Below are 27,404 nucleotides of genomic sequence, written 5' to 3' on the forward strand. Positions count from 1 at the left end.
TCCCCTGTCCTTAGAACTGGGTCTGGGAAGTCAGTATCAGGATGGGTGTCGATGCCTGTGTGAGCTGTCTCAGGAAGGGGCAGCAGTATGTTTAAAAAGACCCTCCTGTGCGGACCCCAGAGGAGGCGCAGACACTTAATGAGTTCAAAGTTAGGCTGTAAGACTGGTACCAATGCCGCTGGGCGCTCCCAATTTCTTGGAAATAGATGGATTTGTTGCCAAGGCACAAAACTTCTTGTTTAGGGGAGTTTAGAACACCCGAGGCTTTTGGGGGCTACAGGTGTTGAGTAGACAGCATCCCAGGTGATGTGTGTGGTTCTGACTGAAATGGGTATTTGTTGTTACCATTGACCTTTATATGTAAGAATTGTTGTTGTTACTTAGTAGTTATGTTCCAGGATTCCAACATTTGGAATTGGATCGAAATTTTGCTTAAATGCGGTAGCATATGAGAGACCACCTGCCATTATAGTGATTTTTGTAATATTTTTTTGGTCTGTGGAAGAAAACATTTCAAGCGTAGGATTCACATAACAAATCCACATTTGTGGCATATCATCTTGTGTAGTTCCAGGGCAAGTAGCCTTTTCTCTGACGTGTGATTTCGTTGACTTGCAGGTCTGTGAGGCCCCGTTTAACCATCTATGTCTGTCAGGAGCCACTAAGGAGCATACAACTGGAAAGACAAGATGCAGGCAACGGTGATAGCAGCAACGGTGCAATATATGGTATGGCACATAGGGGTCTTTAAGACACAGAAATGTCTTCAGCTAAAAAAGTCTAAACCAAAGATAGATGGGAAGGAAAAAAGAATAGTGGAGAGGCTGAATTTGTTTCTGGGGTGCAGAGAAACCGCAGCAAGCTGTATGCACGACGATGTCGCTCTTTTAACACTGCAGGGGATGAATAGTACCTTAAAACCTCTCAAGGTTGAATCACTGATGTTTTTCAGCCCATTGATAAAACCAACTGTAGTTCCATGATAGATAATTAAGGAGCTCTCAAATTAGCTGTGCTATGTTGTTGCAGACATGGTATTAACCAGATAAATGTAGGCGCCTGTAAAAGCTACGTGCAAATCAAGCACCTTGATCCTTTCCCCTTGTCTGTAAGGTTTTGCTGTCGTTTTCTGTGCAACTGAACTAAAACTGGTAGAGCTTGGAGGAGGGAAAACAGCCAAGAAGTGTACGGGCTGACGGTTTTAGTATTATTTTCCTGATAAATAGCTGTTGTTCCAACACAGATGGGAACTTCATATTTAATTGTAAATGCATGTCAGTTGTGCAGTTAAGAGAATGGAGCTATTTGAAATGGTTCTTTTCTTGATCTTGGCTTTGAGTGAAGAGACCTCCTTCCCCAGCCAACTGAAATCTGTATAGGCTGCTGCTCGAATAATCATGGTGTGTTTTCCATGCAAGAATTGAGCGGGAGGAGGATCTATGAATAGGATACTGTCTCTGTCAAATACGTATTTTTCCTCTGGATATCTTCAGTCTTTGGTTTGGGATGGAAGAATGTGCAAACACAGAGCTGCCAAGGGCTTCTAGCACAATTAAATAAAGCTGTGGAACTGTAAATACAGCATCAAACTGAATAGCTACTTTGTCTTACTGTTCTGTTTGTTTGCTTGTTGTATTCCCCCGCCCCGCCACCCTTCAGCTCTGAGATTATCTATAGGAAATTTATTCACACAGTTGCAAAAGGCTTTCTTTACCCCCCCACAAAGAAATGACATCCCTATTTAAAACAAGTGTATTAGGCTAAGTCAGATTAACTACCTGCTGCTTCTGAGATGGTCCAAAACTACTTCCCAGGTTATCTTTAGGTGACTCTAAAGGTCCACGTAAGTGTGTTTGACATGGCTGTGCCTGTTTGTGCGGGGTACAGGAAAAAAGGTGGAAGTTCCCTTCAGTATCAGAGCAAACAGAAGCCACCTCCTTGTCTCAGAGTTGTGCTCATGACTCGACTTGGAAAGAAAAGTCATGGCAGTTCATACTTTTTAGTGAGAACAGGGGGAGAGTAAAGTAAAGGTTTTTAGCTTTTCAAATTTTTTAAAGTTGGGGTGGAAACAAATTCAGATTTTTTTCATATACTTGTTATCAATCAGTACCGTGCTTATGTAAATAATTTTTTTTCTTGTAGTTTATCATGCAATCTACTTGGAAGAAATGGCAGCCTCGGAAGTCACACGCAAACTTGCTTTGGCATTTAATATTCCTTTGCATCAGATCAACCAGGTTTACAGACAGGGTCCCACAGGCATCCACATTCTTGTGAGTGATCAGGTAATGGAAATTTTATTTCCTTGTCAAATGTTATTTATGAATTTATGGATTTTCTTACGCTTGCTTCTTTATTACTGCTTTTTCTGTTTGATAATGCAACTCTTATTTTCTGACATTTTAGAGTATTTTTTTTCCTTTACATTAAAATAAGCAGAAGGATCCTTTTAAATGTCACTCTTCCTCTGCCTGCTTAAATTCAGATCAAGAGAAGAGAAAGGCAGCTGGTCTATATAGTTCTGAGATGCGGCAGTCGTTATTTAATATGCATTTATTTTGAACATGCCTAATGGCAGGGAGCATTTAAATGCTGTTGAACTCCTCCTCTTCAAGCATCTGTGACACGTATTTAGAGTTCCATAAACACAGCCAGCAGTAATAGGCTCCCAAATGGTTGTCATGTGATTAACAAGCAGTATTTTGACAGCAAATGTATTTTGATTTGATTTGGTATATGCTTGTCATTTGCTGAATGAAACCAAACATTTTCAATTGCTTATAAAAGGCTGTGGGGTTTTTTTGATGTATTTATTTCTGATATTTTTTTTTGTAGATGGTTCAAAATTTTCAAGATGAGAGTTGTTTCTTATTCACCACAATAAAAGGTACAGTGTCTTTTCTGACAGTCTAAAACAAAATTGTTTATTCTGCCAAGGAGCTGCCTTTGCAGCAGAACGCTATTCTAGTAAATCTTCCCTGAGCAAAGAGTAACGGCAGAGCTAGTGAAGGCTCACTGGCAAAAAAACCCCAAAATTTAAAAAAATCTGCGAGTTCCTCTTCTCTTAGCCAGACCTTTCAGCCTCTGCGTGGCACCTCAGTCTTTTCCCCAGGCTTTCAGTTCAGAACCAGTGCAGCACTTGGTAACAAACCTCATGTAAAATCCATCCAGCCATCACTGCGCAGTGCCTGCTGTTAGTAACGGCCGAGAATGGTGAAATTTCAAAAGAAATGTAAAAAGTTAAAAAAACTTGGCTGTAGTACCTCTGAAGTTCAGAAACCGAATGTTCTCAGAGTCCTGAGAGAACAGAGTATAAAATTCTTTCATTGCTAGTAAATAATCCTCTTCAGCAAACTCTTCCCCAGCACCCCACCCCTGCCCCTGTGCTTTCTGAGGAGTCTGGCTTATTTCTGGTAAAAGGTGCCAGGAAATTGCCGGCATCAGTGGGCAAGTCTGAATCCGTGCAGACTTCACCTACAGAAACTGTCCCCAACTTCGAAGCTCCAGTTCCAGTTCCCAGTTGTTAATCAGAACATTTTTGTTCGGCATAAGTAGGAAATTTTTAAAAGCTCTGGTTTTGCTGTAGATGAGCTGTATTTTTAAAGCCTCTGTCGCTTTATCAGCATCTTAACTAATTGTTCCGTGTATTACTAGATCTATCCATGCGGTTAGTGATTGAGAGACCCCTCTGGTCCCAGTTGCTATGCCCTGTGGTGGCACTGCTCACTTCCAAGCATAAAACCTGCAAGTTTCTTTTTTTTTAAAAAAAAAAAACCACAACTGTCTCCATTTGGCTTTTAGTTTAAGGCTGAGCATCACAAAATAGGTGATTAAAAACATACACAAAGGATTTATATTAGCCTTGCAGAAGTTAACATCTTTCTATGACACTGTCACTGTTACGAGGGGGGTTTCATGTGTAACAGGAAGAGTTCAGAAATAACTGCAAACCAAAGAGGTTTTTTAAAAGTTACTCTTCAAGCGTTTAGTCTGAATAGCAAGTTACTGGTGTTGCATGTGTTTCGAGTTAATTTCGCAGTAGTAATGAACCACTTGCACACAGTAAAAACCAGGTTCGTACTTGGACGTTTTGGTGCGCTGGCCAGTATATTTATGATTCTGTTTACAAAAGACAGATGCTTTTTTTTCTTTTTCAGCTGAAAATGGTGAAGGCTTCCATATAATTTTGAAATGATGTCACGTGACTGCTAGACTGATACTCCGTCGCAGAATGAAGTCCTGCCTAAAGATCATGAAGATCATCCAAAACCTTAGGATCTAGCTTCACCGTATAAGATGTTTCATATTGAAAACACAAAATGACCTTTCTAATGAGCTGTTTGAGAGGTGAACTTTCTTATCACTGCCATAGCTAAGTGTCCTCATGAGAGGTATAATGCCATGACAGCTTACGTACAGGCAGGGGAGACAATGTAAGCAAAGGTGCTTGCCCTTTACTGAAATAAGGCAAATTACGGCCAGTAGATACAGTTTCTAGAGCGAAGCGCTGCTGCTTTTCTAGTCTCTGTATCCAGTTGGAGATGAATGTAAACTTATTTTGGGGCATTTACCTTTCTGTGCCAGTTTGTCTATTACTTGCTTGTACCTTACGCTGATTTTATTTTTTGATGTTAGCAGAGCACATATTAATCTGTGTGGAGATGAGTAGTTAAGCGGATAGTGATCAGGTTGTCGGGTCTTTGAGAGTCAAGCTGTCAAAACAGCTTCCCGTGTAAATTGTGTATAAGAGTGTATGTAAGAAGTGTAAATGCCAGAACAGGGCTTTTAAGAAGCCCTAGACAGATGCAATATATGCATGCAGCAAACTGCATTATCAATAGTACCTTATTGGAGGGATTAATATAAATCCTATGGGGTACCAAGTAATTGTGTTTTGCTTTAATGAATTTAATGGAAAAGAATTGCCTATGCATCCTTTGTGTTTAGTTTCCTAGGTTCTCTGCGGAGCACTGCTGCAGTTTAACTCTTTGCTTGTAAAATTGTGGGTTTCAAAATAGTAGCCGTGGGAGGCGGATTTTTATGACTTAGTGGAATTATGCTGATGAGGGAAGATGACCCACTGGCACCACAGGGCTGTCATAGCTTTCCGCAACATCAAATAAATTGCTTAAGAAACACTAAATATACACCATCTAAGTCTCCTTCCCAGCAGGTAAAGGCCTTGCTGTAGTTGCTGTTACGGACACGTATCTTACCTTTTCTGTTGACCTTTCTCCGCCCTCCGGTCCATGCTGTACAGCTGTTCCAGTGCCTCTTCCGTATGACCAAATATTGACTTTTCTTTGAACCAGGCAATGTGCTTTTTCAATATTTTGGATATTCCTTGTAGAAACACGGCGCAGCGTTTCCTAGGTTAACGTTAAGTTTCAACTGGTAGGTACTTGGAGGGGAATATTTCAAAAGGCGTTGAGCGACGGTTCCGTAGCTGTCATCTGGTGCCTTTGGGAAGTTCCCCCTTGCTCTCTGGCTTAAGGGCTTGGGAATAGTTCGCTTCTTGTGCTGCAGGGTTCAGTGTAAACAACTACTACAGCATGAAGAAAAGCAACGTTGATTATTTTTTTTTTCATTCCCTCTTTCGTAACTGGCTCAAGTGCTTAGCAGAAAAGTTTCTTTGCTTCTAAATTTTTAAAATCTAAATTCATCAAGGCTAGAGGTTTTTTCCTGGTTTTGTTTTTTCTGCACTGAAAGTAAAACTTCATGTACTTAAAAACATTACTGTCTATAAGTTTCTTCATCTTTGGGTATTGTTTGGTCCTAGTATTTTCTTGAACTGACACTTGTGTCTTTTCAGCTCATACCGTATTCAAATCCAAATGTTTTATAAAAAAGTGGAAAAATCCTTGATTAGAAAGTATCCAAATATCTAATTTTAAAGAATATTGAAAGTTGTACAGTAGTTTGTCCAGCTCACTTGAAATTGGAATTAAATTATGGCACCAGCAAATTGCTTTTGTTTTTTAATAAGATGTACACATTTCAATTTAAGTATAATAAATGTTTTTCAATAATTTTGTAAATGTGCTTTTCTTTTTGTTTACTCCCCCCCGCCCCCGTACATTAGAGCTACTCTTGTCCTTAAGGTTCAGGTTAACTGCAAGACTTACCGTAACAGCAGGTAAAGGTAAGTAACGGCAGCGCGCACCCCTAGAGCTTCTGCTTCTAATGGAAAACCTAACTTGAAATAATCAAAACAAATTCAAATTTGACATCAGCTGATTCTTTATTTAAGAGTGTATATCAGAGTAGGTTCCATTGGGTTTTGTACATCTTTAATGCAATAGACTTACAAGGTTCGTTACGTTCTTAGAAAAAAAAACGAGCCAACAAAAGGCAACACGTCTTGACATACTGGTACCGCTGACTTTCCTGGCACAGTTGAGAATAAAATCTGCTTAAAACTCTCAATTACAGCAGTATCTTAATGATGGAACTCTTAAGTACGATTGTAACAACACTGCTCCGCTACCTGTGCAAAGCAAGCCCTGATGGGCTTGTTTTGTAGTAGTAAGGAAAACCAGGTACTGCGCTGCGAGCTGTAGCCTTAAAGATGAGGCCTCAGTTTACCCTCCCCATCGTCTGTGGAGCAGGAACGCAGCCCGGCTGTTGGTATCTGTACAAGTCTCTTCATGTTCACGCTGCTTTTATGAAGTAGCTTAAAATTTTGGGGGGGAAGTTGCAGTACTGTCCAGTAGGAGCTTCTCCAACTGCTTTTCAAACCAGTATTTCTATTAATTTTCAGTAAACACACAGGCCCTGAACTCTTAAAACATATATGCACACGATCAATCTTACACAGAAAAGCTTTCTGAACTGTTGAGTAGTTTCTCTCAGATAATTAAGTTGCTTAATATAAAAAAGTTTATCTAATCCTCTAGCACTGAAAAACTAAGGATGAAAGCATGGCCTTAAGAGTTAATACATAGATTTTATTATTATCATCATTCAGAAGTTGACAGCTTCTTAAATAACCCCAATGTGAAGAGTTTGGCTTTCTACATTTGAAACCCACAGGTTTGGTTTGGTTCGGTTCAACTCCAGCCCCTCTGCTTGCTGTGTCCCTGGAACGGGTGGGGACAGCCAGCTCAGAACTCCTTGCTCCACCACAGTTCCTGTAACTGAACCTGGTTTCCACTCCTCATCTGCAGAAAAGCACGAATAACGCACCCTCTGCCTAAGGCCACCGCATTCTTTCCTTGCAAAGGGAGGAGGTGGCTGAGGACACGGGGCGCAGGCAGCACCGTCTCGGACGGTGGCAGCCAGTCACGAGAAGTGCACGAGCTCTACCACGGTGGATTTCTCACCCCTTTTAAAGGCTGATGGCGTTGGGCATCAAATGTGCTTCAGTGACGGGCAAACCTTACACTAACACGTAATTCAACTGAACCAAGTTCAAAAACTTGGAGGGTATTTCTATTTATATAGTTATCTTGAGGTACTAGCTTACCTTTTTACATGACCTATTATGTCCTGTTACGTAATTAAATACGAAGCTGAATCATGAAAAAGTCCAAGCTGTTTTGCTGTAAGAGCTCATGATTACCTTGCGGTTTTTGGTCAACACCTGCTAAAGCTGATTTGTCCTTAAACCTGATACTGAAATCTGTCGTGTATATTACAGAACAGCAGGTTCAGTTCCGAGGTGTGACAGACTTGAACCTCACGTTACTTTAGAACTTCACGCTGAGTAGTGCTTACAGACGCAAATTAACTTCCAAGTTTAGTGACCTTTCACCACGTAGCTGCTACGCTGAAATGCCCGCACAGTTTACACGGTACTTCAGTTCTCATGCCAACAGAAGGAAGGAGTTACTAATACAAACCGAAGCATCACCAACTTAATCCACAGCTGCACATTACGTTAAGATTTTTACCTGGAAAAAAAATGCTTTTCTTATCACAAAACTGGATGACCAAACACCACCATTAGGACTGTCAGGAAACCGACTCCTTCCACCGACTCGCAGTCCCATTCTTTTCTTCAACAACAACAACAACAAATTTTTCTGTGTGGGTTGCACTTACTGTCAAAGGATAATACAGCATCTGCAGAGGCGCTGTCCGCTCCCTCCTACCGAGGGAGGGGGAGTTACTGGAGCAAAGTAAGCATGAACCTTCACGTGAGGTAGATGAGCCTGTGGATGAAAAGTCCGCGTTACGAGGGGAGAGAAAGGAACAGAACTAGTAAAGAGGAGGAGTACGCCTCAATCGTTCCTAGCAAGCAGGCTCTCGTTAAGGTTGGTTAGCCAAACAGAGTATGCGTACACTTGATGCTATGCAAGCTGTCGTCTCCTGACACGTAATTCTCCCGTGCCGCCCAGCTAAGGCAGGCTCCTGTCTGGGCACTCGCCTGCTCAGGGCTCCCACTTACCGCCCAACAAAGCCCTCGCCGGGCGGCCCAGCACGCTCCCCGCCAGGAGAGGCACACGCTCTGCTGCGGCCACTGCAGCGGGCTCGCCTGCATCTTGTCTCCCATATTCCGCCCTGCTGCTCTGGCCCTGGAGAGCAGCGTGGAATAGAACTGGGCACCTGCCCTCGACAGTCACTGTCGGGGATGAGCTCTCCAATTGCAGAAGGGTTTGGACACAAATCTGGGACATGTCTAACAGAAAGGCTAAGGCACTGCCCACCCACACCCACCCCCACCCTGAGGTAGGGGGTCCCTGACCAAAGAGGGGAGGTACGTGGCAGAAGGCTTTATGGCTGGGTTCCAGGGCCTGAAGGCACTACAACCCACCAACCAAAACGTCCGCGCAGATGTTGTGCTATTGGCCCTTGTATTAACGTGTATTGGCTATTGTATTAACGTGTATTTTAGGCAAGCTACAGAGTACCACTACCCAGCCCTAAAAACAAACCTGTACTTGAAAAATACAGAAAGCAGAAGACTGACACTCATCACCCCGGCAGCAGAAGTGCCGTCAGTTATAAACAGACAATTATTGCTGCCCGTACGGACAAGCTGTGTTTAGTCTCTAGGGGTGCGGACCTAACAGAACCATGTTCAGATTCTGTTTTTCCATCCTTCCTTGCCTGGGACATCGGTGAGATCCATGCAACCTCAAGCACTATCAACAGCTCGGGCATTCCCACCGGAACAAGTCCGCAAACACGTACTCGGATCCGTTTGATTCCAGCTCGCGTGACTTGCTGACAGTCGTACAGCTCAATTCTCTCCAAGTTGTGGCAGTTCTCCAGGTGTTCCAGAGTCACATCCGTGATGAGAAGACAGTTATCAAGCTCCAGTACCTGCAGCCTCTCGTGACCGCACGTACTGTTGCTCAGGTGAAGAATCCCATCATCAGTGATTAATTCACAGTGAGATAAGCTCTGAAACAGAGAGGCAATCGGTTAACGACATCACTCAGTCCTAAGTTACTCTACCCTCTAAACCTCGGAAGTCCTCTTCAACCTCCTTCATTCCAGCGATTAAACAGTTACAAAGAGTAACAGAAGGAACAGCTCCGCTTCACAACATGGCCGTACTTTGGTTTTAACTTTGCTTCAAAACGAGTGGTGTCGCAGCACACACATCACCAGCAAAACTCCTCAGGCCCCTTTGCTCTCCGTGAATGTGGGAGTTTTGTTCCAATTGTCACGCACCTCCATCACCAATGGGTGCAAACGGCACGTGTGCCATGCCAGAAAGAGGCGATAACTTTAAGGGTTGCTCAAGAACATACAGAAATAGATGAGGATCTACTGACAGGAGTTATAAATGGTCTAACAGCTGTTTCACAGCTACCGTCTTTTCCTAGGTATAACCCAGGACCAAGCCCGTGCAAATCCACAGAGATACAGAACAATGAGACCGGACTGATTTGCCAAAAGATGATTGCAAAAAACCGTGAGCGCTTAGCACCTCAGGCTACACATACAAGGATTAATAAACATTTTGTGCAGCAGGAGCAAATCTTTTTTGCCACAGTCAGCATAACAAACAAAAAAATTCTCTCCAGCATGTTCTTCTACACTCTTGTATTTCAAGGGCATGGAAAAAATTGCAGCATCTCAGGCAGCAGCACCACATAAAGCAGCTTCCTGGTTCCTTTAGGGAATTCATGACTTTCAGAGAAGCACTGATGATGACAACAACAGGAAACAGATTTTCCTTGGAGGAGGCTTAAAAAACACTCTTTGTCACAGTGAAATGAATGCTCTCCAGTCTTCTGCACTAGAAATGTGCAGGATCTATGAACTCTACTCCTCTCGCACTGGGCTTTGAGCTAGCTCCTTGCTTTGACCGGTTCTCAAGTAGTGTTTCCTTTCCCCAAGCGTTTTTCAGAGAGCAAATGGTGAAGAAACACTTGCAGCAATCCAAAAGCGCTTTTTAACTCAGGGTAAGCAAACAGTAGTGCTCAAAAGTACCTCCTGCCAATCATCTGAATCAACCACGTAATCCTTCCCTTCACTCGGTACGACACATCCATCTTCTTTCATTTCAGCCTGGCATGGAAGCCTGAAGACTCCCAGCCTCACCCTTATTTCACCTCCACTAGAGTCAGGAGCATTTCTTGCCTGCTACCAGACACACGGGTGGTCTGCCCTGCCCTTTAGAACAACCTGCCCCTCAATTTTTTGTCTCCTTTGCTCGACAGGATGGACAAGTAACCAGAGAAGAGGCTGGGAGACAGGTCTGCAACTCCCCTTGAGCTGGAGAGGAGCCACCCCACAGCTTCCCTTCAGCTCCAGCTGGTCCGCTTCTACTCACTCACCAAGTGTGAGCAGCTGGCAGTGACTCCAAGCAACACCACGGGTAGTGCACACTGTCCCCGAAAGACAACAGAAATGAAGCGCTTGTAACTTACGACACGTTTACATTCCGAAAGTCTATCAACTCTTTAAAGCTCCCTCCTATACCTCACATTTATGTGTGTGTTCCAAGCGTTCGATTTGGCTCACAGCCTGGAAACCATCAGCAGTTGCAGGGTTAAAGAACATTTTTATAATAGACCTGTTGTTTCAAGGAAGGACAGGAGGTTATGTGAAGCTGTTGGCTACGGCAGCAATCTGCTGGCTAATTAAGAGTTTTCCGTCCCAGGAAGTAAGCAGCTTATAAAATCAGCTTTCCTAAGACACTGTATTTGGTACTGAAAAGACAATACAGGATGTACAGCTGAGTTCGTAGAAGTTTGTAAAACAAATATGCCAAATGATAGATATTCTGTGTTAAACCACATGATTTTTCTGACTTTATAAGCCTGTTAGAAAGTGTTAATAAAGTGGAATTTTACAAAAAGAATTGCTTGACATCTTTAGAATAGAGAGATATGGTCAAATTCTTTTTGTTGTTGTTAATATACTGAACACTGTATATTGTAAAAATCAAATATGGCACAATACACTGAGAGTAAGAAACAGTATGATCAACTTAACTGAAGAACTCAATTGTCTTCTCATCTCCAGGAATATCGTATCAGCAGTTTCTCTAGTACCTTCAATTTACAATTATTAAACACTTTCACCAGAAATTACTTCTTGAGTAAGTAATAAAGTGAGTACTCTGATGCTGACGAAGATTAATGGTTATAACTGGTCTAACAGTGCTTTTGCTTATTTCCACTGTCTACTGAGTTTCCAAACATACCTAAACATACGCTAAAGCACTGCTACACAAGACTTAACAGAGCCATCAACAGTATGTGATTTCACACTTGAAGTATCAAGATTAGTTCACCTAGGGTATTTGGTACCTCCTAGTCAGTAATTCTTAGCCATCACTGTTTACTCACACAGAATCATTTAGGTTGGAAAAGACCTTTAAGATCATCAAGTCCAACTGTTAACCCAGAAAATCTTTGAGTATGTATCCTTCCTACACACAGGATATACACAAACAAACAAACAAAAATAAATTCTTTTGGTTCCCTTAGAAAAGGTATGCCATTTTACCAATGCCACACTTCACTGTCTGTGGGCTAACACACAAAGGCCAGCAAACAGAAGCAGGTTCAGAAAAATACTTGGAAATTACAAGGTTTTGTGGTATCTTTAGTGAAGCACCAGCAGAACCAGTACAAAAGATCTCTTGCAAGTACAATTACAATTGGGATTACAATACAAGAACGTATCTGTTACAGAAGAACAGAAAAGGTCCCAAATAAATGTCTCCGCATCTCCTGACAACTCTTGTTTGGCTTAACATTAAGAATTATGGTACAGAAATGAGGTCAGACAACTAATAAGCAAAAATAAAAAACAACTACCATAAAAACCAGTGAACACGCTCCTTTTAAAAAGCCATCTCTCCTTGTGTTGCTGCCTTAGTAACACTGAGTAACACTAACTAATCATAACACAATTTAATTAATGAAGCAGCAAACCTTCCTTTAATCCCATCTAAGGACAGATTATAAAAGATACTTGTTCTCTCACACTGACCTGAAGTAGTATATAACAAGTCTACACTTCTGGGACAACTGGCCCTCAATACAGGAGCTCCATAGTAAGGAGAGTCTAGTAATTTTATAGTACCTTGACTGAAGAACAGCCAAATTCATGTCATCTGAAATTGGTTTTGATTTTCTGAAAGATCTAAGCAACCACTCCTTAGAAAACAGGTCTTTGAAATACAGCAAGCAGGGTACCCCACTGAAGGCATCTCAATCCTCTCCAATTACGTTCAAAAGTTTATGTCAAAAAAGCCTTCTATAATTTACTCCCAATTACATTTATCATCACTGTGTGGTTTTGTTTAGTCAGTATTTTATGTAAACTGTCATACTCCCCAAGAAAAACCATTAGGGAGCACTTCAGAGTATCTATAAAGGCTCCGACTACTATAAGCTGAACTAAGTAATCAGGTATGAAGGATGTTAACCATGAAATACAAGCTTCCTGCTTATTACCCACCGATTTGGTGATATTTTATCATCAAACAATGCATGTAAATATTTTAGGAGTAATCCACTTCTTTTAGAATATTTATGAAATTTTGCATGCAATCATACTACATCAGGAACTTCTAGATACAGGGTGAACAACCTGGTTTTGTACTGCAGGAGTTGTGTATGTGTGTGGTTTTGAGGGATGTTAAAGTTCACAAAGAGTTAAACTTACCAGTGCTTGTAGCTTAGGACAGTGTATAGAAAGTTGTATCAACGTGCTGTCGGTTATCTAGAAATAAAAGAAATCAAACAACCATAAGCGACAGCAGGAGAGTCAACCCTCAAACAAGGTATCTCTTTCTCTACCAGATGAAGGTTCTGTTATTTCTGAAAAACACCCAATCACCAGTCACTCTTCAAGTACTTCCCTCTACAGAATTTCCCAATAATTATTTTTACTTACTATGACAAACACAGCAGTATAATAAAAACCAAAGCACATCTAACTGAAAGCGCTAATGCACTGCGCTCTTCCACTGGATGTTCAATATTCCTTTTCATATTAAAATCTCACCAAAACACACTCTTCCAAGTCCATCTTCTCCAGCTCATGGCAATTCTATAATAAACAAAAAACAAACAGATAACCAAAAGATGAAATAAAGCAACATATAGACATAAAATCATGCACAGGCCTAGTAATACGGGATAATACAGCTTCCAAGAGGATACTGTGAACTAAAGCTCTTCAAGTATTTGATCACCAAAGGACAAAACATGTTTTCAAAACAAAAGCAATACACCACCTCCCTCCCAAACCTCTCCATTTCAGCCTTCCTCTTACTAAGTGAAACATCTCCTCTTTGCCCCGTAAGGTGGGAACAGTATGTATCAGCACTCACCCAGCCCTGCTTCCCTGCCCCCTTTTAGAGTGAATTTCAAACCTATGCTATTTATGGCCTGTGCACTAAAGCTAACTAACCTGCATAAGAAGAATCCAACTTCTGCATACATCAGCCTGCACTCAACTAATCTGCAACATACTTAAGCCCATGGAACATCTCTCTTCACCATCATACATTAAAATGAACCCTTAAAACCGATTTACTTTTGTAGTGAATGCTGAAAATATTAAAATAGGGTCCACTTCAAGGTTGTGAGAAAGTTGCACTTCACATTTATAAAAGCAAGCTCCCTAGCAAGCTTTTTGAAATACTTTCAATATCTGACCATGACTAATTTCAAGAAAACGATGTAACCTTGTGACCTCGCAGCAGCCCACATGGTGCCACAGCTCAGCTGAAACCCCAACTCATTTTTTACAAGAATAGGAAGAAGTGGTTTAACTTCCAGCTCCCCAAACCAGGCCTGAAGCAACTACCAAAAGCCCAAGGCTGTACTGCTGAATGACTACAAAACCACTCTGTTTAACTACTGTGGCTAGAACCCCCCCCTCCTCTCGTTCACACTAAATATCAGCAGCATAAATTACTCCTGTTTAGAGAGTATTATTTTTGTATTCAGATTCCCAGCAAGCATACAAGTCTAACTTGAAGCATTTTATACCATCAATATGTTTACTTTACATATTTACAGCATGAATCAGGGCACAAGGGCTTATAGTTTATAATGTATCATGTAAATATCTTTGTAATTTAAAAGTATGCTTAAAATAATCTATTATATGGTGATTTTGGGGGCGTAAATATCACAAGGGTGTGCGTCATCTTTATAGGGGCAATTTGGCTAGAATATACAACACAAGTCTGGAATTATGTTAAGCATAATAAATGCAAGTGAAACATACTAAAAAACAAGAGAGAGAAAAAAGTAAAAAGTGCGATGATAGATGGCAAAATAGATCAAACTGCAGCTCTAAGTATAATCCAGAAATAAAACCACTGTTTAGTCCCCTCCTCCACTGGGTTCTTCCTACTTTATTTTTCTTCTTCTCATATTCCTTCCCAGCAGGACTACATCAATTCACAGCTGCTCAGCAGCAACGAAAACAAGGCAAGCTCTAACCTCTGAAATGACCCTTACCCGTGCTAAAAGGGTAAAACCAGCATCTGTAAGATGTGAACATCTTGCAGCTTCCAGTATCCTGGAAAAGTTTTAAATATTAAAGGAAACATTAACATAGAGAAAAGCAAATGCATCTGAGATACAAATCTGTCTCTTGCAATTTAAAGCTCTCAATAGCAAATGTATATATATGCCTATTTTCCACAGTGATTTGCAATTAAAAAGCACTAGGCAGACTTTTGAGCCAGCTTATTAGAAGATTCTAACAGTCACAAAACAGATCAACTTCAATCCTCAAATCTTAACACTTAATGGAAAAAAATTATACATAATTATGTGCATTTTAACCTCTTGTTTTAGTAAGCATAATGCTCAAGTTTTCTCACGTGCTATCTGAGGAAAGATATGCAAGAATAAACCCCGAGTTGAGGAAAATGCTGACAAAGCCTGCATCTAAAACCTGTTATCTAAACACAGGATGTTGGGAAGCCACAAAACTGAGAAACTGCTTACTTGAAATTCACTCAGAGCCTCTGCATGAAGTACAGTAAAGCAAGTTACCAGAAAGCAAGGAGCTTAACATCTCCAAGCCCACAGTAAAAACAACAAATTACACCAACACAACCTCAAAGAAAATAACACAGTGCTTTGGAAAGAGAAACCTAATGCTCTTTTGAGAGGCACTGGGAAGCAGCACTGACCAAAAAAAACAAAAACAGAAGTCAACTGCCCCAAACAGCACCACTACTACGTGGAACAAGCCTTCATGCAGTGTCTTGTCATCTTTGTTTTCTTCTTTTTTTTTAATGAACACTTTTTACTTTGCAGGTGGAATTAAGCATCAAGATCAGTAAGGGGAAACCACAGCACCATGTAATGAGCAGCAGAAACCAAACGCCACTTACCCACTCACCACAGCAAACTACTGTACTGGAGATGGTGGGGAGCAGGCAGGGAAAGGTGGACAAAAGAACCTCCTGCTGTGGCAACACTTAAGAGGCATCTAGATCCTTCCCCTGGTTTAGGAGGTCATTAGAAAGCCCTCTATCTCTAGAGAAAGTGCAACGGGAAAAGCCATGCTGTCTGCATGAGAAAAATACAAGCCCAAATTACGGGATGTGGGGCTCTGACTACAACTTTACTGGATCAGTCTCCTCCAAGCCAAAAGCAAGAGGACAGCTGCGAGTTTAGAAGTAAGCAGCTCTGCAGGACACACCCTTGAAAACCACTTCCAAAGCGCTCGTCGGCAACAAGGTTCAAGGTTCAAAACTATGATGGAAACTCAGGAACAGCCAACAGAGAGGTACAAGACAGGTACCGCTTCCCAAATGGATGGTTGTAACACCTCTGGGTTTTCTTTCCAGACTCACATTTGGGAACTTCATGCCCTTCCATCAAGGGCAGCTAGCAACCTAACATAACATACCCTCAGCTACTCCAGAAATTACCCAGGACACCAAATAAGAAGGGAAAAACTCAGCACCCCAAAAAAAGCCATGATTCAGGCCAAATTTGTTACCCTTCTTACTCCTTTCATCTATTACTTGCTTTCAACCCCACCTACACTTAAAAACATTGGATCCCCAACCCCATTAAATTTCTAACTTTAAAGGAGGGGAATAAAACTGACAACCACAGCACGCAAAATAGCAAGGATGCTACTTACTGCACATCTGGTTGAAAAGACGACTACGGAAACAGAGGGATAAGAAACCAGAAGACTACTAGCAGCTACAGCTTTCCTGAACTTGGGGCTGCAGTCAGTCAGAAGAACAGAACGGGGAGAGCGAGCTATATATAACACATGCGTGCATCAATCAGGCCCCAGTATGAAAAACAGGTGGGAAGGCACTGGTCAGCAGGAAAATGAGCAATTTTTCACTTTGTTTTACTGATTGTACTTAATTACAGAGGGCTCTTTTTTTCCAGATACCGCTAACACTTATTTCCCAACCAGTGATTCCTGACAAAGTACCTAGTACAGAAGCTGATGAGGCAAAACGGTATCTGAGAGCAGATTCCCCGCTCCTATAAATGAGCTGGTCTCTGAGACAGACCTCACAGCTGCATTCATTGTGTTGCCTTTTGGGCACAGCTGGAGTGTCTCTGCACACAGCACCTCCTCGCTCCTGCTGAAGTAGCAGCAGGTGAGAGAGAACATCGGTGGGGTTAAAGGCAGTATGGTCCTAACTTTCACACACCAACCTGGACACTTTCGTGAGTGCTTTTCTCAGTAAGCCTCACCAAAACACCTACCAGTATTTTAACACCAAAAAGTGCTAAACAGGAAAAAAGAGAAGGTATCAAGCACTTAAATGAGCAGATACAAAAAGGGATAAGGAGACAGCTATACCATGATGAGAGGGGGGAAAAAAACAGCTGAAGGGAGTTGGTCAAGCTGAGGATTATTTCTTTTTTTTCCCAAAGAGATGTAATTTGTGAGTGGTAACAGCTGCAGAACACAGCAGTATCATGGAAAGCAGCATAGTAGGACATCCAAGACACTGAAGCAAGAGTAGCACAGCACAGCAAATACTCAAAGGTTTCCTATCAGGGCCAGCACGTCCAACAGAGGCAGTAGAATTTTCTTTCATATGCAACACCGAAACATTCAGAAGGTAGAAACAAGTGCAGAATTATGTTTCCCTTTCACTTCCAAAGTAATTTTTATCTGGTACTTTCCATACATGATCCCAAAAGTCTAGATGTAACCAGCTGTATCATCTCTCCTTCCATTATGCACTCCTCTGTCATAATCACTGCAAAGGGTCATTTTTCTACTGTTCCTCCTGACCGGAGAAGAACGGCAGACGCCTTCCCCCTCGTGGCACAGACAGGGGCTAACAGTTCACCTACCAAAGTCAATTCCTGCTACAGTTGTACTGCCCTTGGAAAGAACTGCACAACTAATAGCACTTTAGACCTCGTTTTGTTTCCAATTTGAGCTCTAAATTTAAAGAATGAGAGAAAACGTGGGAAAAAACTAGTAATAACAGCACTGCTTTCAAAGGAACACAAGTGTGTCAGAACACTCCTAAGCCCCCAACACTGGCACACGTAAGCTCTTGTAAGTATGAACGGCTACCTGAAGGGGACTGTCATTCTGGAATTGTCTTAAGGACACGTTTTCTACAGTAACAAAAGCTCTATTTTCACTCAATCAACTAAAGGAACTCTGCATGTCAGCACAGTGCACACTGGCATTTGAATGTAGCTTTCCCTAATTTCTACAATCTACATTTTCTTCCATTTATGTGATTGAAGTACAAGTTGTGACTCCTGCATATCCCTGTCATAAATGGCAATTTAGCATCAGCCAAAAATCTTCTGGTTTGATTTACATTAAAATTAGGCCTTACAAGAAGAATTATATGTCTCTACGGAGAGAACTGCTGTGTGACTGAACTTCGTTATTAAAGCTGAAGCTGTCCCTCCTCCTGAGATTACCATCATAGCATACACGTTAACGCAAATTACACCAATATAAAAGTTTATATTATTTTTAACTGCTGAGCCCCTATTACTCAAAACATATCCCATAAATGTAAGTCCTCAGTGCTTGCACAGACATTGGCACACTCCGTATCAGAGTTTAAGAATGCCAGGATGTACTGCAGAGCATATTAAAAGCACATTAATAATAAAATCTGTAAATACAATGCTCTAGTACGATTCAGCTGTATTTTTGCAACACACGACTGCGTAAAACCACATCAGAGTACAAACAGCACAAGACAACACAACTGCAGATATTTTTACCTTTTAAAAAAATAATGGGCTTTATATCTTCTTTTCTTCTGGCTTGTAATTAGTACCTAAAATATTTAGCTGGAAGCACAGAATTGAACTGCTAGGTTCAACATGTTTTATCTGTCATATATTAATTCTTGTTTTTCCAATATACAGGGGACTGCATTCGGACAATAGCTACAGAGGACCAGCCCTCAAGTTTATATTCAAATGGTACTTCTAACTTAATGTTTGGTTGCAAAGGTAAAGGAAACAACGCAAAGCTAAATCAAACCTGTGGATATCAGCTGATTATCTTCAGAAGTTAATTTCTTAGATCAGGCCAGTAACAACATGACATACTCACGACATGCTCGTGACATACTCACTTCAGCCTTGGACAGTTTAGACCAAGTGCTGTGAGAGAAGCATCTGTAAGGTTGCTACAGCCTGAAACACAGAGTGACTGAAGTCTATGGCATCCTCTACAGATTTTTACAATGCCTTCATCTGAAATTTGCTGCAACACAGAAGAAGGTCGAAGTTACTCCATTATCAAGAATCAGCTAAGAACAAAAATCAAGTCATATTACTGAACTGTATATATTGTATATAGCCAGAGCAACTTGTGGATTTGCAACCAAAAAATACCATCGTGAAACCACATTCATTCGTAACACTGAAGATAATCAACATGCGCAATTCCTACTTATCTATGAACTTTGCCATTGATCTTGAAAGGCAGTCTGAAGCACAGAGGGACAGTCTGTTGTTGTCTCAGTCTCACTTCGCTTTTGCTTTATAATTTTCACATTTTTTTTTTTAATTGTAGCTGTCATTGCGTGAGATGGCTTGCTGCTTTTATGTTTGTAGAGTTCAGGTCTTTTGTTCCAGTGTAAATTCAGTAATAGTGCAAAAGAATGCTTCAAGTTCAGCAGCAGGAAAGCTAACTACCTGTTTTGTACTGGAGCAGTAGGACCCAAGGGTAAAAATCCATCACCTTCAGATAATTTTCAAACCAAGAGTTACAGGTAAACAATTATATATAATTCATTCTTTACATTAGATAAATCTAAAAGCCAGATCTGCCCTACCTCTATGCTGTTGTCTTTAGCTGGAAGGTTTAACTCAAAAGAGGGTTTTTCATTTCTCAAAATTGCTTTGTACTAGATATTCTGAAAAAAGGAATTCTAAATTTGGAATATGAATAAAAAAATAGCCCCAATGCAGCTGCACGCAAAATAGCAACAGTAACTAGATTATTGGGGGTGCATGCAAATATTATTTTGTTTACAGGTCCTCTATTCTGGAGAAAGTATTCTCTCTTCCTCCCACTCCTAACTTAAAAAAATAATTTTTCTGCTGAATGACTAATCCTTCACGGTGAAACAAGTTATTTTATTTACTGGCCTAACATTACTCTTCCAATACTAGTAAAGGCCTCTACTGTATTTTGAATTGAAAATACACATTCCTATTAGAATCCACTCATTTAGGTAGGCTAATACTACTACAGTAGATTTCTGAGGCTACTACCACAAACACTACCTTTCTGATCCTGTGATGAGAAATAGCAGTAGCTATTGAATAGCAGCACTTCTGAACACCTGAAGTTTATATTTGCATTTTGTTCTACCAGTTAAAAATTATTCTAGACAGAAAACTAGAAGTCTTCTTTTTGTGGAGCCAGAAGGATTTGCATCACCTACAGATAAGAAAATAAGCTTTTTCTTTAAAAAAAAAAAAAAAAGTTTTAATTAAAAGTCTAACATCAATCGGGTAATTTCTGCATTTGACTCTCCAAAAACATGTTATTTTCTGGAACGGTCTTGTTTCCTTTGAGATACTCATGACTATTACTGGGAAAAGGAGCTACTTTGGAGGTAAGGACTATGTAAATTTTAAGCTGCTGCTGGAGATGGACAAAGCACTCAAGTTATTTTTGAAAATTTTCCATTCTGAAATTGCTTGTGATTCCAATGCCTACATCCCTCTCAAGAAAGAAGAGAGCTCAAAAAATGCCAGCAACTCCCCAGTTTCTAAAATCTTTTTTAAAGACGGTACCTTTCAGATGTGTAGTTTCCAGAGTTAGTACCGGTTCACTCCATAGCTGCTGGAGCTTTACAAGGTCCATAAAACAGAGTCACTAGAATTAAAGTGTGGATCATACAAAGCACAAGGAGACCTGCTGTGTGAAAAAATCAGTGCTAGCCTTTACATCATAAAGAGCCTGGCTGCTTCTGGAAGCATGCTTGTAAACCATAGTAAGCAGGACACATCTCCAGTGAGCTTTAAAGCACACGCAACTAGGTAGTACAAACAATCAATCAACTCAAAAAATTCAAAGGGAAAAATACTTTCACTCGTGAGGGGTTTTTTTGTTTGTACTTAGTATCTACATGACAACAAACATACTGGCCAAGGGAAAACTCTGGTACACTTCTATGCCAATGGCCCATTTTAAGTGGGAGGAATCGTAATTGACTATCATCAGATCTCTTGACAGCCTTCCACAAAAATAATCAGAAAAGGCTGGCCTTGATATATCTCATTAATCTCAGGTAAAATGCAACAGAAAAAGAACTCTGGAGGAGGACAGCAAAAGGAGGAGTGAAAGGGGAGGAAATTATGTATAGACTGTATTTATTTAAGTGTGGTTCTGACCAAAAGATGGAACTTCTTTTCATTCCTATTATCTTTAGGTGCCCAACTTCAGTGGGCACTTAAATTCAGATTGACAAATCTGAATTTGTCTCTCTCTTTCACTAAACATCTGGCTCATGGAAGCTCAAGCTTTGTATTCGTATTGTTCTTAATTTCTGCAATTTTTTAATGTAACTTTTAATAATCCCTAGGCCTCCAAAACGTTCAACACTTCAAAGAAATGTATTAGGTCCAAAAATTTTCACTGCATCTTAATAAAAAACGGTCTCATGCCACATTCATTCAGGAATAATGTGTAAAACAGATCTAGGAGTTTTAGCCGAAGCAGATTTTATGGTACCTTCTAGCAATAAAACTTCAGAAAACTTTCCAAAAGTAAAAAAAATAATAATAAAATCTAACTTCATTATTCAAATTTGCATGACTGAGACACTACAGTTCTAATTTAGTTCAATATTTTCTGAGGCTTATTTACAAATAATGACTTCAATACATTTAAAATCTAAAGAAAACTCTCCCATTCCTAAAAATCTAATTTTTGTGTACTCTCTAAGTAGAATTAGAAGTACATGAATGTTTCCCAGTCATTTCATTACAAATGAATATGTTCTTCCATCACTATCGAAAAAGCATACCCTTCTGTTACCTAGATAGTTCTAAGTCATCTTCAGTTACCATGCCATTACATTTTACTCTCACTTACATAGCCCAGAATATGGCTTTTGCTCAATTAGAAACCTTAAAATTATGTACAGAAAAAAATGTCTGACCTTAACGGATGAGAGAACAAGAACTACATCTGCAGAACTGCATGTTTTATTTTTATTTTAGCACATACACACGTATGTTTAGCACATACATAGTTCATAAGATCTGAATGAATGCAGTTAATTCTTACTCTAGAGCTTGCTACAGTTAAAAGATGTAATAAGGGGGAAAAAATAACTCAACACTCCAAATACACACTCAGGCGTAGTAACAGCAAGCTCATTTAAGACCTCCATGCCATACAAAATTCTGTAAACTGCAGAGATGTACTATTTGAATTATTTGTGTGCACCAGAACAATTCATTAGCATTAAAAAATGCTGTATGATTCTTAGAGAATGTATCTTTTGAAACTTTAAATACTTACTGTACAGGATTGCAAATTCAGGATTACAAGTTCATGACAGTGATTTTGAATGTGTTTCAATGCTTCATCTTCTAACTGTATTTAGCAATTAAATCAGACATAGGAAAAGAAACAAGAAATTAAAAGTACAGCAAAGCAGCCCAAAGAAAGTACACATCTTATAACACCAAACAAAAGACTATAACAAAACCAGTATTTTTTAATTCATGGAGATTTCAAAAACCCAAAATAAAATTTTATTCCTAAAGGATCACTCAAGCAGTTATGTACCTGTGTGCAACCTCTAAGAAATAGAGCTTTTAGTCCACTACACCCTTTCACCAGTGCTTCAATACCATCCTTCGTAATCTGATCACACCAGGAAAGATTCAAATGTTCCAGATTTCTGCAACCCTCACTGGGAGAATTAAAAAAATACATAAAGTTAAATCCAGCCTTCAAATAGTCATAACAGTGGGAAACCCAAATTAAACACACTGTTAGAAATTAATGATAGCCAGTGGACCGTGCCAGGCCTCCACAGAAAAGTCATGAGAAAAGACCACACACAAACATCATAGTCTACACCCAAGAAGTCCTAGATGTAGGATACAGTCAGTGCTGATATACCGCATTAAGGTTCAGCACTGACTTTTTGACTCTATTAAATGCTGAACAGCTCTTTAAACACTTTTCTTTAACACAAAACACTGAATCTTCTTACCTTAAGCCTTTCAAAGAGCTGTTTGTGATGGCTACACAAGATGTCAGATCCAGATGTTTCAGCTTGGAACAGAATCTGCTAAGACTGTAGCACGTGCTGCAAAACAGCAGACACACTAAAAATACCTTCAGCTACTTCTTTTTCCAAGTTTTCCCATCAAACAAAAAACCCCTTTGACTTACCTGTCAGTGATTTTTGTGCACCCATTTAGATTTAAGTGTTCGATGTTTCTACAGTTCTGTGCAAAGGTCCTAAAACAGCAACAAAAAGCTGGAGAATTAATATAATGTCCCAAGTTGTAACACAGTCACTAGAGTGCGCTCTGTCCCCTCCCTCCTTCCACCTCAGTCAAAAAGCTTTACCTTCAGGCCACAGAGTAATTACAAAGTACACTTCAAATACATCTGTCTCAGTGGTTGTTTTTTCCTTTTGCTGTTGCAAGTTTCTGTCTTGCAGGTAACTCCTGAAACCAAGTGTTGTTCCCCTCTCAAATACCACTCGAGCAAAGCGTTTATTTCTGTCATACATAAGCCAGTACTGACTGACTTCAAACGCCTTAACTAAAAACATTACGGGCATAAACAGAAAGGTTTAAATATCACATCAGTTAAATATTAAACTGCTGGGGAGAGTTTTTGCACATCTCATTACTGAAGACTTTGTAGGTCTTAAGGAGCTCACTCCCACATCAAATGAAAAGGAACGTACTTTGAAGAATACAGAAGCGGGACCTAAGCCTATCGGACTACCAATGGAAAGCCCTGTGGGCTGCATATTATTTATTTATGATTTTAAAAATTAAAGTGCATCTGTGTGCACTAGTGGGTATGAACTCTAAGGATGATTGGAGCTATTATACTGCTAAAAGCCTGTACGTATCATTATAGTAATTATCCAGAAGAACTATATAAACTTTCTTTTCATCTCTGCAGAGTAATATTTACAGCTGCGTTGCATTTCAGAACACTGTTTTTATGCCCATGTTTCCTCCAACTGCATGGATTTTATTGGCAGGGGTGGAGGAAACACACAAAACCAGTTTTGTCTGGAGGCTTGCCGTGGTTAACAGATCCGACTACACACTCAGCTGGTAACAACTTCCTGGCTCTCCAGTGTGGATTGAAAACAATGGAAAAAAACCCAGCAAGCAGTTATACTGGTGTGAGTTTCCACTTCAACTCTCAAAACAGCTATTCCAAAATTCATGTACTGGAGGGAGATTTACCCCTCCAGTATCGAGACGCTCTTCAAATCACTTGGAAAGATGCTACACTCTGGAGGAACAGCAAACTTAGCCTCTGAGATTCAAGCATGGAGCATGTCCAGAGAGAGCTGCCACAAACATTCAGTACTTACATAGCCAATACCTACTTCGATAATTGGCTGTTTTTAGACAGAAGTTGATGTAGAAGAAGGATAAATAGAGAAATTATTATCACCCACAAAACTAAATAGATCTGGACACAACTCAAAACAAAAAGCCTGACAGGAAAAGTAATTTTCAGAACAAGTATCTGAAAATTAATACCACCTTTCCCATGTTAGTGTTTTGAAAGTCTTAAAGCTCATGTATTTATCATTCATTTGTTAATTTCAATATAACTGCATATATTTCAGAGGTGAACCATCTTCTTTCCTGAAGTGTCTTAAGACACCAGCATCTACATCAGTTACTTGTTACGATGCATGTGTGAATACTGGTAATGCTCCAGTAGCTGGTGTCAGCTCAGCCTGTCCTATTACCAGCTAGCATGACTAGCTATACCATCCCTACAATGCACACGCTACACACTGAACTGCTCTATACTCATTCTAAGTATCTGTTTATTAAATATATCACTGTTTAAAAATATCCCATCTCCAGCCCTCCCCTTCTCCTCAAATGCCACTAATACCTGAATTCACTTACGAATTTTGGCCCTATTCAGAACCCTCACTGCGGTTCCCTAGCCTGTCCTGAAAAGCTAGAGGCCTAAACAAAACGTGGAAACAGAGTTGGGGGAGTGGGGGGACTGTTACATACTGTCCTGACTAATTTTCCCTACACCCTTCTCATTGCCTTCCCCGCTCCCCCCTCTACTACTCTTCTTCTACTGCCTTCCTTACTGAGCGCACAGGGATGGTCCACGTGAACGCTCTGGGAACTTGGGAGGAGCACTGCAGAAAGGTAACTCTGGTTGGGGCTACCTCTTTTTTGACAGCAGTCGCCAGTAACCTGGGAGATGGTAATTAACATGCACTTTCCTCTGAGGAGGCAAGACTGCCTGAAAGTGGAGACGCACCATGGAGCAGTTAGGGAGATGGCCTAGACGCAAGGAAAGCTCTGGGGAAATCTTCAGGTCTGAAGCCAGGATGCCCATCTGGGTTACTAAAGCAATCTACTACTTAAATAGCTGCTGGATGACTTGACCTTACAGACAAAAAAGCCCAGTGAATTAGACTGACTTTTAAATTTTAGAAAGCGCTATAGGTCAAAAGATTTTAACTTAATGCCCACAGCTTAACAAAATATTTGTGCTTGTTATTTTCCACCTAAGAATGGCCACACTATGTCAACTGAACACCAGCCAGCCCAGTCTCCTGTGACAGTGGAGGAATGCGTAACTGCAAAGCACCATACCCCAAGGCTTCCTCCAACTGTTCTTTCAGCCCTAATGTATTTGTGGCTTAGGGACCCTGCAGCTGAGAGGTAGAATCTTTGGATTTAAACACTCAGAGAAATACCCACACAGGAATCTAGCTAAACAGTTTGCATACAGAACAAGTTATATGGGTTCAAACGACCTTCTGGGAACAAACTGCACAGTTCAATTTACAGACAGCGTAAAGAAGGATCACTGACTATTTAGAGACTCCTGAGATGTTTCTGTTGCCTGCCTGTTCTTACATTAAAGCAAGAAGAGAGTCCTAGGCCTTCCCTGACTTTGTAGGCACTTAATTGTACCAGTCTTTGTTCTTCCTCCCATTGCTAGTGTCACCTCTTGTCCAGACTAGAAGACAAACTATAAACTGACGGACTACTAATTGTGATGAAATTAGTATTGTAGGATGCCAGGGCATAGGTCTGAAAACATTTTAACTGCTTGAAAACGGAGAGATATCAACATAATACTAATGAAGGAAGAAGACGCATTTCTGAAAAGCACAGTTCTCATTTCTTTGTTCATTTCCAGAAAATAGCAGTAGCTATACTTTGATCTCAAACTGATATCTCATTTAGTCATTATTATGGTACTTACTCAGGTATCCCATTTCGGTCATTAGTCAGTACTTAGAAACCCAAACAAATGTAACAATAATTGCTTTTGGTCCTGACATCAGGAAATAAGTAATATCTCAATCTAGGACTTTACTTACTTTAAAGAAGAGTCTCCAACACCAAGGCATCCTCTCAGACTAAGTTGTCTCAGGAACCCACCACATCTTTTTGATATATTTTCCACAACACGACCCTTAAACCAAATAAAAAGAAGATTTTGTTGAGTTTTACGCTGACATTGCATTCTAACCAAATCAAAAAATGCTGGGAGTGAAGACCAGCCTAAGCTACACCCCACCAGAACTACACCTCTTTGAATTTTTTTTGCTGCTTTAAGAACAAACAGTTACCTGTTGAGAATCTCCACTCACACTGAAGTGCTATTCAATTCAAACTTTGGTTCTCTCTTTTTTTCAGTCTATCACATATGGCTCGTTTTTTTGCCTCAGCAAAACCTGCCCATTAAGACGCTGAAATGATCTGCAAGTTTTGTCAGATGTGTAGAGAACCTGAAGAACTGCCTCAGAGGCAGAATGGCAGGCATGCCAGTTCCTCAAGGATCCCAGGTACTACTACAGCACGTAAGTTTAAATTGTCCAGAAAGATGTGCTTAGGCTAGCACATCACTGAACTACAGCTACAGCCTCTGCTAAGTCCCATTTTACAGTCCCTGCTATAGGGATGGTTGCCTCTGCAACTGAAAGGTGCTGAGCACCTTGGTGGGAGCAGCCATTTCAGTTGCCTTCAGAAGATCAGCTGGAACCCACTGCCAGTCTTCAGTGTCATATATATTTGGGTGTCTGTGCCTGAAACTTGGGATTGCCAAAGAACTTCTCACACGGCAAAGCTTACAGACTTTATGCCTTGTTACCTTGTCAAAAGCTGAAGAACAAGCTTCCTACTTGACCCCACATTTGCTACAAAAGGCTTTTTATTTCTATCCTGGAAGTGCATTTTGCTATACCTTAGGAGTAAGCAGAATAGCACAGTACTTCTAATATTCAATCTGAAAGTAGCATTATGCAAAAATGTTAAACTACAATA

At 40.4% G+C, this 27,404-nt stretch overlaps 2 protein-coding genes across 7 annotated transcripts in view; one reads left to right on the forward strand and one right to left on the reverse strand.

The window, feature by feature from the left end:
* The window catches only part of UBP1 (upstream binding protein 1), a 38,427-nt gene extending 32,389 nt beyond the window's left edge, over nucleotides 1–6,038 (forward strand). For all 4 annotated transcript variants that reach the window (XM_080385906.1, XM_080385905.1, XM_080385907.1 and 1 more), the window contains 4 exons: nucleotides 619–728; nucleotides 2,143–2,285; nucleotides 2,836–2,887; nucleotides 4,158–6,038. In XM_080385906.1, the coding sequence (XP_080242032.1) occupies nucleotides 619–728; nucleotides 2,143–2,285; nucleotides 2,836–2,887; nucleotides 4,158–4,195 (343 nt within the window). In that variant the 3' untranslated portion in view covers nucleotides 4,196–6,038. The remainder of the gene's footprint in view (nucleotides 1–618; nucleotides 729–2,142; nucleotides 2,286–2,835; nucleotides 2,888–4,157) is intronic.
* Nucleotides 5,573–27,404, reverse strand: part of FBXL2 (F-box and leucine rich repeat protein 2) — a 63,330-nt gene continuing 41,498 nt past the window's right edge. The window contains exons 5-16 of one of the 3 annotated variants that reach the window (XM_080385912.1): nucleotides 26,459–26,553; nucleotides 23,284–23,352; nucleotides 23,102–23,197; nucleotides 22,669–22,795; nucleotides 22,399–22,473; nucleotides 18,989–19,119; nucleotides 14,889–14,949; nucleotides 13,420–13,464; nucleotides 13,078–13,134; nucleotides 9,136–9,348; nucleotides 8,044–8,153; nucleotides 5,573–7,892 (exon numbers count right to left, since the gene is read on the reverse strand). In XM_080385912.1, the coding sequence (XP_080242038.1) occupies nucleotides 8,046–8,153; nucleotides 9,136–9,348; nucleotides 13,078–13,134; nucleotides 13,420–13,464; nucleotides 14,889–14,949; nucleotides 18,989–19,119; nucleotides 22,399–22,473; nucleotides 22,669–22,795; nucleotides 23,102–23,197; nucleotides 23,284–23,352; nucleotides 26,459–26,553 (1,077 nt within the window). In that variant the 3' untranslated portion in view covers nucleotides 5,573–7,892; nucleotides 8,044–8,045. Of the gene's footprint in view, nucleotides 8,154–9,135; nucleotides 9,349–13,077; nucleotides 13,135–13,419; nucleotides 13,465–14,888; nucleotides 14,950–18,988; nucleotides 19,120–22,398; nucleotides 22,474–22,668; nucleotides 22,796–23,101; nucleotides 23,217–23,283; nucleotides 23,353–26,458; nucleotides 26,554–27,404 lie in introns of those variants that run through there. The other 2 variants (XM_080385911.1, XM_080385913.1) reach the window with 2 other exon arrangements.

Source organism: Falco punctatus, assembly GCF_963210335.1.
Source record: "Falco punctatus genome assembly, chromosome: 4".
Taxonomy (NCBI): Eukaryota; Metazoa; Chordata; class Aves; order Falconiformes; family Falconidae; genus Falco; species Falco punctatus.